Genomic DNA, 11,147 nt, shown 5'->3' with positions numbered 1-11,147 from the left:
TGAACTTCGATTAAAGGGTTTACAAAGATTGTTAGACGCTAAGTATTCATTTAGCTGCTGTGCAACAATTTTTCTAGGATTTTTTAGATAAAGGTGCAACACCAGCCTGTAGTTTAGCAGAAGGTCAGAATCAAGGTTAGGTCTTTTAAGCAGAGGATGAATAACCGCTGTTTTGAACGCTAAGGAAACAGTACCAGAGGAAAGTGATAGGTTCATAATATTTCGCACTGATGGTCTTAATATTACAAACAGCTCCTTGATGAATTTCGGCGTGCCAGGGTTCCTGGTATGATCCCCGGCTTCCACCATCTTAGTCATGTCCGTTGTGTCCTTGGGCAAGACACTTCACCCTTGCTCCTGATGGGTCGTGGTTAGGGCCTTGCATGGGAGCTCCCGCCATCAGTGTGTGAATGGTTGAATGTGGAAATAGTGTCAAAGCGCTTTGAGTACCTTGAAGGTAGACAAAGCGCAATACAAGTATAACCCATTTATATTTCTCATCGCATGATGTTTTGTCCGATTAGCGAGTTGCGAGACTTCCTTTAATTTTAGATTATTTTGGAAAGCATTTGCAGTAATGCATACATTTATATGTTTATGGAACCCAGGTGGAGCTGGCACTTGGTGTCTTTAATCTCCTTTCTAATAAGCTTAATTTTCTTAGTAAAGATTCCCGAGCATATTTGTTCAAACAATGACTGTTTATGATAGTAAGAACAATAGGTAGTGATTTTTTTGGCAATACTATTTCCAAATGACACCACAGCAAAGGTTAGTGTGATTCATATTTAATGCAAAACTGAAAAAAACATATAAATTAAGAAAAAACACAGGAAGTCTTCAACAGCAAAAAAAATATTCTAATTAGGCAATACCTTCCAGTATGTGTATTTTCAAGCATTTTCTTTTTTGAAATGTTATGGCAACACTAGTCTATTATTTTTGGTATCGGTCACAACGTATTATGTTGTCATCATGGAAAAGGTCACGTTTCATCGGAACAGAACAGTGGTGTAAAGAGTGTACATTTTATAAACACAAACAGCAAAAACTATATAACACAAGGGAAAAAAAGTTGAAATGTTGATGCTAAGAACACAAAGCTAACATGCAAGCTGTTTCTTTCTTGAAAACCTAGTACATCAGGATAGAACTGTAATTGGTTCTGTGACGCAGCTCGTACCTGGAGAAACAATGTCGCCCTTTAAAATAAATTAAAATCAATTCAATTGAAACATCAACATGTCAACATTTAACATTCATCTTAAAAATAAAACAACCTTTTAGATAGTATTGTATAAAACAATGCAATGCAAAGGCTCGCTGACATGGAATGAAGCGAGTTGGCCACTTTTGGTAAGCAGAACTGGATGTACCGTAGTACAAAAAACTTCAGTAGTATTATAAAGTAATGTAATAATAATGTAGAGTATTAACCATGAAGTGTGGACTTCTGCAGTACCTCTCTGTCAAACACAGCAGCTTCTCCATATTTTCATGGATAATTGTTGGCCGTTTAAATATTATTATTACGTCCTTGGCTGGCGTTATCGACTCATTCTGCTTCAGTATGGTGCTGGCGAGCAGTGCTACGTTCGTACCGTTTCAGCAAGTTAGATAGCTATACACGCTCTGTCATGTTTTGATTATTTATTTCTTTAATTCAATGAATATCATCATCATCTTCTTCTCAGCACTGTCCTTCACACTAACTTTCGTTTGTCCTATGCTTGGAAAAAGAAAGTTATGTCTATCTCTAAATATAAGCTAATGCCAACAAGTAAGACTGGATGTTTTGGTCGGATCGTATGGAGTTCACTGTGACAATCGCTACGCCAACTAGTGGTGGGGAGGCTCGTAACTCCAATTTGTGTTCTTAAACTAAAGCATAATTATAATTCACTGAGAGACAAGTTGTATACTTGTATACTACTTGGGCTGGGGCGCTTATATCCTGAGGTAACACTGTATACAACTTCTTAGCATATTGGATTGCTTTTAGCCTTTTTTTTTCTCCCTACACCCCTGCTTTAGAGCAACTCGAAGACCAATAACAAAATGTGTACCTGATAGCGCCAACAAGCGATTAATCCGACATACCAAATTCATATACAGAACAGTCAAAATTTTAGAGACACTTTCGGAAGTTGCTCATTGACTCATTGTCTATAAACTTGTGAGTGGTACTGCATAGTCTATTAAAGGGGTGTCCAAACTTGCATATTGAAAAGCCAAATTATGCAGAAAGAAATGTTCAAAACAGACATTATATACATTTAAAGACACAATTTTGTGTCAGCCTTGTGTTATAGGTGAAAAAAAATATTATGATTAATTATTATTAGTAAAATGTCAGCTTTTTCTCATTACATTAGGCTTTTTGCTTTTTTTTTGTAAAATTTGTACTGTTTTTAAGTTATTTTTGTTTTTGACAAAATGTTACAAACTCCTCTTATAAGAATATAATAATAACAATCAGAATAATAACAATAACAAAAAAAAAATATTATTATTGTGTAACTTCATAACTTAGTTTGTCAAAAATTCTGCTTGCACAAAAACATTAATACAAAGTCATACATTTATTACATTTTTCAAATTCATTATTCAAGAGTTAATAGTATTACTTTGTTTATTCATTGTTATATTCCATTTAACTTACTAAATAACTAAACTCTGTTTATATTTTTATTTAATTTTTAGAGCTTCTAATTATTTAGACCCGTGGTGTCCAAATTTTTGTCACTGAAAGTCAAAGTATCTTGATATGTTTTTGTTTTCTTTTAAAAAATGTTGAAAACAGACATTATATATACTTGAACAACTTTGTGTCAGCTTTGTGAAAAGGTATATTATTAGTAATTATTACTTTGAAAATGTCTACTTTTACTCATATTGCACTCAGTTTTTTCTTGCTCTCTTGCCCTATAGTTTTACTGTTGTTGTTTTTTGACACCCCTGGCCTATTAGTGTCACCAGGACAAGCTGAGACACATGTTGGGTTGTTTCACAAAACATCCGTTCAGCTCAGCTGGTGCCTGAACTCACATGAAGTCAGTAAAATCATCATCTGGGGTTGGGTGGGAGGTCTGTAAAATATGTCCATAAAAATGTGGTTTGCTACACTAATACACTAGCTGACATATTTGGTGAATTCCCTGTACCATTGAATTTAAATCCATGCTAATTGTCGCTTTAAAAATAGCAAAATCACTCTATGTGGCCCTCCATTACATGTGCATCCTCCTCTCTGTGCTGCTCACCCTCTACCCTCTTCCTCCTGGCCCTGAGTGAGTCACCCCCCAGTATCCCGCCGTCCTGGCGTTCATTCTGCATGTCCAGCGCTCCCATCTCATTCGCCAACTGCTCCTCTTCCTCGACATCATCCTCCTCGCTTTTCTCCGAGTCTGACTCGTCTGAGTTGCCGTCTTCCAGGTAGCGATAGCCTTTGACCTGCGTACACAAATAGCATTATTCCTGTGTGATGGTTTGCTCAGCATTAAACTCAATAACTGGCATGAAGCTCAGAATATCTTCAGGCATTAGGAACTAAATAATAATATAATGACCATTAATTCCACATCCCTTTTTTGTCATTTCCTGCTGCCACCGGGTGGCCCTGTGACTAATTCAGACAAAGCTCCAGTGTGTCATCTTCATCATACATGCCATACAGTCCAGGGGTGTCTAATTAATTTTAGCTGAGGGGCCGCATGGAGGAAAATCTGTGAACACGCGGGCCGGACTATTAAAATCATGGCATTAAAACTGAAAAATAAAACTTCAGATTGTTTTCTTTGTCTTACTTTGGCCAAAAATAGAAAAACACATTCTGAAAATATTACAATAAAAATATAGAAAAAAATACCGGCAGCGGTAAAGTTTAGATCCATGAAGGAAAGAAGAAAGTGAATGAAAGTTTATAACTAAATACATTTACATATGCATAACAATGGGTTTTCTTTTGTATTATTTTTTTAAATGAATTAAGTAACGTTTACGACAACCTTTTTCCAAAACACAATATAGAATGTGAGCTATAACAGGATAATGCATACATTCATCATTTGTTTTCAAAACGGTTACAAAAAAGTGGGACCCAAAAATTTACTGTGGGACTCCATTTTTATGACTTGATGCATTTTGAAAATTCCTAAACAACAGCAGGCGGCTGTGGCCTGGGGGCCGGATCTAATACTAATGAAATATCATTCCGGGGGCCATAGATATCTAATTCGCGGGCCGGATCTGCCGCGCGGGCCTTGACTTTGATACATATGCCATACACCAGTGGACCCCAACAACCGGGTCGCGGCCCGGTACAGGTCCGTGGATCGATTGGTACCGGGCCGCACAAGAAATTTAATTTTTTATTTGTTTTTTTTAATTATTATTATTTATTTTTTTTATTTAATCAAAATAAAAAATACAAGATACACTTACAATTAGTACACCAACCAAAAAAACTTCCCTCCCCCATTCGCACAAAAGGGTTGTTACTTTCTGTTATTAATATTTCTGGTTCCTACATTATATATCAAGATAGATCAATACAGTCTGCAGGGATACAGTCCGTAAGCACACATGATTGTATTTTTTTATGACAAAAAATAAATAAATAAATACCATACACCAGTATGGTATTTGAGTTTTTTACTGAACTCACAGGCCAACGGTAGAATAGCCCAAATGATGAACAAGAGAGGACCTAAAATGGAACCTTGAGGAACACCAGTAGTATAACTAAAGACGTTAACAAATGACGACTGACTGCATCTGAAGTAAACAAGCTAGAGCAACACCTTAGTTGCATAATTGTGGCAAAAAGGTGTAACTGCCAAAAGGGAGAGGACTTAAAGTGGTGCCTTGAGGAACGCCTCAGTTATGTAAATCACAAGTTTGTACCCCAGTGTTTTATGTTTGCTTGCAAGGTTAAAATGCCAATGGAAGGATCTGCCAATGAGTTTGTGGTGGTCCAAATTCCTCAATACAACAGGAGCACTCTGCTGTTTTATAGGAATTTTCTGTAAAAAATTTTGTTTTGAACTGCACTTGCACTTGCATAGGGTAAATCCCTTCACAATTCATGATTGCTCATCCATTATGTCTGTTTTTTTTTATTTATTGGGACTTATTTGGTCAAAGTCCCAAAGAGAAGTGAGGAAAAGACAAGTTTCTTGGACTGGTGGGGCCCTTATGAAACGGGGCTGGAAATTTTACGAGTATTTTCTGAGCAGAAGTGGCCCCAAAGGAATTTGGGACTATCTACTTTTACTGGGTAATGTCCATGGACTCAGAAAAAGACTGACAGGTCCCAAAGTACCTTAAAATAAACTTACCTCTAAAAGTCCCAGTGCTCGTAATAGCCCTGGAGAACCAAAAAAAGTTCCTAAATTTTCCCAAATGAGCCCCGGCCTGGTACATTTCAGACAATGTGGGCTCTCCATTTGCCATTGGGATTATTTAGGGCATTCTGGGACCTTCCCAGACTCCTCCAGCGCATAAATGGGTACAATCCAGACCTTATAGATACTTACAAAATATGAACAAGACTGTACCAAATTTAAGTACCTAACCCAACAAAGGGTCATCCAAAGTACAACTCCATGGTTTTGGCCCTTCTTGTTTGTTTGTGAACATGGGTTCTTGAGACTGTTTTGCGTGTCCTGTCATGAAAAACTCATCCACTCAATTTGATGACTGTCCGTAAAACTGGTTACAAGGAGCTAATGAATAGAGGACACAACTGAGCGGGTTTTTGGGGATTGTTTGATATATTTACCTTGACTGTAGAACATTTTGGTGTGTTTTCATAATAAGGCCTCTAAACAAAAACAATCTAACAGCGCCTAAATTTTGTTGACAGTAACTTCAATTTCTTGTCACGTTAAACATTTAAAAAGGTACAAAAAACATCAATCCCTCAGATATTTGTATATCTGATCACCTTGTGCTTCGGTCGTGGTATGCGGGGAAGTCGATGGCGTTCTTTCTTCATTAGGCGGCGCTCCATTAGCCAGTAGCAGTAGCAAGATAGCAGCAAAGTTGCCAACAGGATGGCAAGTTTGACCTGTTTTTGTGGGGAGAATGAAAACATTATTATTTCCATTTAAGCACCGGCTATACGTTCGTTTGATTAAATGGAGGACTGCGGTCATTCCAAACCACTGTGCCGTGGTGCATGTTTTAGCCTTTTTTATTAGCTTATTTCATTTCAAATGACGTGATGACATCACACTACCACCATATTGAAAGAATATTAAGAACAATATTGTTTACCTAAAAGGCTCCATGCCACTGTTCTTTTCAGAATGTAAAATAGTTGACTGTTGTTGTTATTTACAAGCATATTCATAAGCACAATATTGTTTTTTGATACACTGGCAGCCTATAGAACACTGCTCTTTTTTTTAAATGTATAGTTACCTCTCTTGGCAGCAGATACAGTAATTTAAATTCTCCGTGAAAATATGTTGAAGCACAGTGATCCTAAATACTTGATGTTTTCAATAAATTAGTAAATTTAAAAGTAAATGGGCTCAGTTTTTATTTTTTATTGTGGTATCTTACAAGTATCGTGAATATTTTCCAGGCTATAAGCCACTACTTTTTCCCCAACTTTAAACCCTGAGGCTTATGCAAAGGTGCGGCTGATCTATGGCTTTTTTTCCCGCTAACGGCTAAATTATGGAATTTATTAAGCAAATAAATTAAAAAAATTATCCCCTTTAAGAAACTGTTCAAACTCAAAGTGTTTACAAATTACAAGGAAGAAGAATCCTAATAAATATCTTGAACCTTATTAAAAAGGAGAACTATTCTTCATCTCATAAAGCAGGGGTCCCCAAACTACGGCCCACGGGCCGGATCCGGCCCACCAGCGTCCATAATCCGGCCCGCAGGAAGTCCCAAGTTTTTTTTTATTAGCATTTTTTAAATCTGTCCTTTCTAATCCGTTTTCTACCGCTTGTTATTCTCGGTGTCTCCTTGCCGCTCAGGCAAATCATGTTGTCTAAAAATGCATTTTCCCATCGATAACGTGACATCATTGCGCTCGAAATATATTTATATATATATACAGCCCGGCCCCTGGCCACGTTTATTTTAACCCAATGCGGCCCCCAAGTCAAACAGTTTGGGGACCCCTGTCAAAAAAGGATGAATAAAGACATCAATTACTTTTCTGTGTTGTTTAATCAGCCGTTTGGAAACAATTAAGGTTTCTATGTAATTATCTAATTTTAACAACGAATTGGTATATCTCTGCGGCTTATAGCCCGGTGCGGCAAATATATGAACAAAAAATGTTTTCTTCTAAAATTTAGTGGGTGCGGCTTATAGTCCGAAAAATGTCTGTATGGACTATTAAAGTTCTGGTATCGTGATAACCCAAGAGCAGAGTCCAAGGTGCTCACACAAAAACGTACGGCAGCACCTACCCTCATAGGCAACCCTGACCAGAGATAGACGACAAAGATGGCGATGGCCTGCAACCAGTGATAGATGGTGAAGACAAAGTCCAGGCGTTCTTTCTCCTCCGCATACAAAATACCAAGCAAGACTGTCGCACACAAACACATGCAGATGAAAGAAATGAACGTTCGCACAGAAAACACAACCTGATACTTACTGCTGACTCCAGTCTTGTTTAGGGCTGTGCCGAGGCCCCACAGTATGGAGATCACCAGCAGGGGGCCCTCATACGCCAGGTTTCGGGGAGCCGGAGAAAACACCATGAGAACCAACAACAGCACAAAATGCACAACAGCGCCCCCTGCCAGACATGTCCATCGCGGGAGACGCAGGAGGCCGAGGGACAGCGAGGAGAAGACGGAGCAAGAAAATCCATAAACCATCACGAGGAGCCACAGTTTTTTCAGACCCAAAGTGCAAACGCCGTAGGACTGTGGGTGGGGAGAACAAATGAATCAATCTACACATCTCTCAGTTAAAAATCCATTTGAAATTAAGGTTAAGACTTAATGGCAGCGCAGCACCAAAGAGAGCCCGCTGATGGCAAAGAGAACTTCGAGTCCGCTGTAGATGAAGAAAGGGCAGAGCAGTCGTAGGCGGTAGTCTCTGAGGTGTTTGAAAGGAAGCTGGAAGATGTTCCCCCAGCCGATACTGCGGAGGTCAATCTCTTCTGTCGGGCGGTAGGCAGCTCCACAAAGCACAAGGAACTGAACAAGATTTTTAAAAAATAACTTTAGATGGAAACATTGACACAGGACTGACATTATGCTAAATCCTTTAACACTGTAATCCTTAATAATGTGGCCTTCAGTTTACCCTTTATGCTTCAAAAATGTTATTATTGGGCTTTCCATGATTTTAACAAGGATGGAATCATAAACAGCTGCAATTAGTTTGAAAAAATAATAATAAAAATTAAGAATCATACATACAGACTGGAATATACAGTGAATTATATTATGTCAGGCAGTGATGGGAAAATTACTTGGAAAATGTAGTAAGCTAGGGTACAAGTTACTCATGATTAAATGTAGCTAAGCTACAGAGGAAGCTACCCGCAGAGAATTGCAGCAAGCTACACGAGAAAAGTAGCTTGCTACATCAAAGTTACATTCAACAGCATTTATATCTATGGTCCCACATGTATAATATCAATGTTAATGTAACTGAGAGTGTACAAATGGACCCAATATCTGTCATGTAGCTGGGGACACCCTACAAATACCTCTAGGGGTCCCTGCACCCCACTGTATGTATTTATTTAGTTGGTCCATCCCTATAATGTTATTCATTTTGTCTACCTACAGTAAAAAAAAAAAAACAGCATCTATCTATATCTTGACAAAAACAATTACTTGTGTGTTGTTTGGGAACAGTTGGTAATGGTTATGTGCAGTAAAACTTTTCTTGAACTCAACTCACCTTAATGTGTGTTCCTAAATTTGTGTTGGATGTCTTAGATGCAGAGAGCAGTTAGGATTTTGGTGTACAACAACTAAAAACTAAGGTTTTGGGCATTGTTTTCTTTAAACGCAAACATTTGTCTAAATATGGCCAAGTAAACGCATTATTGTGGGTTTCCTGCACGCCATCTTCATCACTAAAGGTAAAATTTAATCTGCAGGATAGAATCCCTCTGCCATTTTCAAGTATGTTTCTTTTTTTTTGAGTGGTCAGCTCTTTCTCCGACTCCCTCGTCGTCATGTGACATGAGTGCATGACTGTTATGATTGTGCTTCCTGGTTTCTATGATCCGCCTCTGATTGGCCGGTCCGTAATTTTTTGTCCTAACCTTAGCCAATTGTGACTCATCATACGAACACAAACCAATCAGCATGGATTTTCTCTGTATGTATGGAAAAAAGTAGTTAAGCTACTGCCAAGCTTCTGGAAAATGTAGTTAAGCTACATAGCTTAGCTACATGTAGCTTGTTTGGGGCGAGATAGCTCTGTTGGTAGAGCGACCGTGCCAGCAATTCAGGGTTGCAGGTTCGATTCCCGCTTCCGCCATCCTAGTCACTCCTTGGGCAAGACACTTTACCCACCTGCTCCCAGTGCCACCCACACTGGTTTAAAAATGAAACTTAGATATTGGGTTTCACAATGTAAAGCGCTTTGAATCACTTGAGAAAAGCGCTATATAAATATAATTCACTTCACTACTGCCAATGTAAAGCGCTTTGAATCACTTGAGAAAAGCGCTATATAAATATAATTCACTTCACTTCACTACTGCCCATCACTGATGTCAGGGCTATTCCACTGATGACTGAATGACACCCGACTTAGGACTTGATTTACTAAAGGTGTGCATGTGTTAAAATGTGTGCAAACTTGAAAAGCTGATCTACTACATTTGTGTAAGTAAGTGAGTAAAATAAGGAGTGGAATCCATTTAGCGTGTCTGTGTTCATGAATATGCAGAATATATGCTGATCATCAGAACCCCCACAATACTTGGAGGAGAAAACACAAATTATTTGGCACACAAAGTGTGATTTATCAAGACTAGAGCTGGACTGCAGGAGATGTTTTGCGTCTATATTTAGCACATCTGAAATGTACGTGCAAACTGGCAGTTGCAAAGAAATAGTTGTGAGAAAGGAGGCGATCGCATTGCATTTCCGTCCCATGTATGCTTGTCAATACATGGGACATATCGTCAATTCAACAATATTATTTTATAATTTTATGGATGACTAAAAAGGCTCAATAAAAACAAATTTCATGGATGTGTTTTGGTGGCAGTTTTCAATGATCCTTGTTTTGTCATATGAATGAAAAAAACTTCTTTAGAGTTTTCTTGTGTCTGGAACATTCCAGGGCACGCTTACACTTGCTGCCAGGTTCTACCAGGGTGCACCTTCAGTGTGCTAAAAAAGTTGGTTTCACTGTAGCTGCACCGCAGGACTGCTTTTAAAAAGCCCATAAAAAGTGGTACATGTCTGCTGCATGTTTAAAAACACAGCAAAACGCCAGAGGCCCAGTAGCAACATGATAACATGAATGTGCAGTAAATGAGTGTCTCCATGTTGAGAGCTTCATAGTGCAAAATCCTCTTTTAAAAAAGCTGGTCGGCACCAGTTATCGATTGTACATACAGTTTTAGTAGATCACACGCAACACAACCACTAATAGTACACGCAATTTTATAGTTAGCAGACGCTGTTTAGCGCGTAGTATTTGAATTGCAGCAAATTCCTAAAAACACTAGAGCGATGACATATAGCTGATCTATTACTACCTTTTTTGCAGTAGGTCTTTAAAAACAGCAAAATGTAATTTCACAATAAAAGTATGCCATCCATCCATTCATTTTCTACCGCTTGTTCCTTTTGGGGCCGCGGGGGGTCGCTGGAGCCTATCTCAGCTACAATCGGGCGGAAGACAGGGTACACCCTGGACAAGTCGCCACCTCATCGCAGGACAATAAAAGTATGCTCTGGTATAATGATGTTTATAGTTAAAGGGTCTGTTTGCAACATTTACACAGATGCCTAGAGGGAGCTAACTTTCCAATGTATTCTAAGCAGTATTTCCTACCATTGTACGGCTTCTAGAATTTAATGATGTATGTACACTACAGTGTTGTTTTCGTCAACGATGACGATGACGAAATCATTTCGTTGACGCCACTTTTTTTCATGACGATAACGAGACGGTGACGAGATAAA

The 11,147-nt window shown here is 38.5% G+C and overlaps 1 protein-coding gene across 1 annotated transcript in view; it reads right to left on the bottom strand.

Annotated features, from left to right (window-relative positions):
- Positions 1–710: 710 nt before the first annotated feature.
- The window catches only part of unc93b1 (unc-93 homolog B1, TLR signaling regulator), a 56,681-nt gene continuing 46,244 nt past the window's right edge, over positions 711–11,147 (bottom strand). Inside the window, 5 exon segments of the mRNA XM_062026762.1 lie at positions 711–3,453; positions 5,948–6,070; positions 7,440–7,561; positions 7,631–7,904; positions 7,998–8,180. Coding sequence (XP_061882746.1) covers positions 3,211–3,453; positions 5,948–6,070; positions 7,440–7,561; positions 7,631–7,904; positions 7,998–8,180 — 945 coding nt within the window. The 3' untranslated portion in view covers positions 711–3,210.

The sequence above is a fragment of the Entelurus aequoreus genome, linkage group LG18 (genome assembly GCF_033978785.1).
Source record: "Entelurus aequoreus isolate RoL-2023_Sb linkage group LG18, RoL_Eaeq_v1.1, whole genome shotgun sequence".
Classification (NCBI taxonomy): Eukaryota; Metazoa; Chordata; class Actinopteri; order Syngnathiformes; family Syngnathidae; genus Entelurus; species Entelurus aequoreus.
Note: the sequence above shows the minus strand (reverse complement) of the source record. Positions and strands in the feature narration are given on the sequence as shown.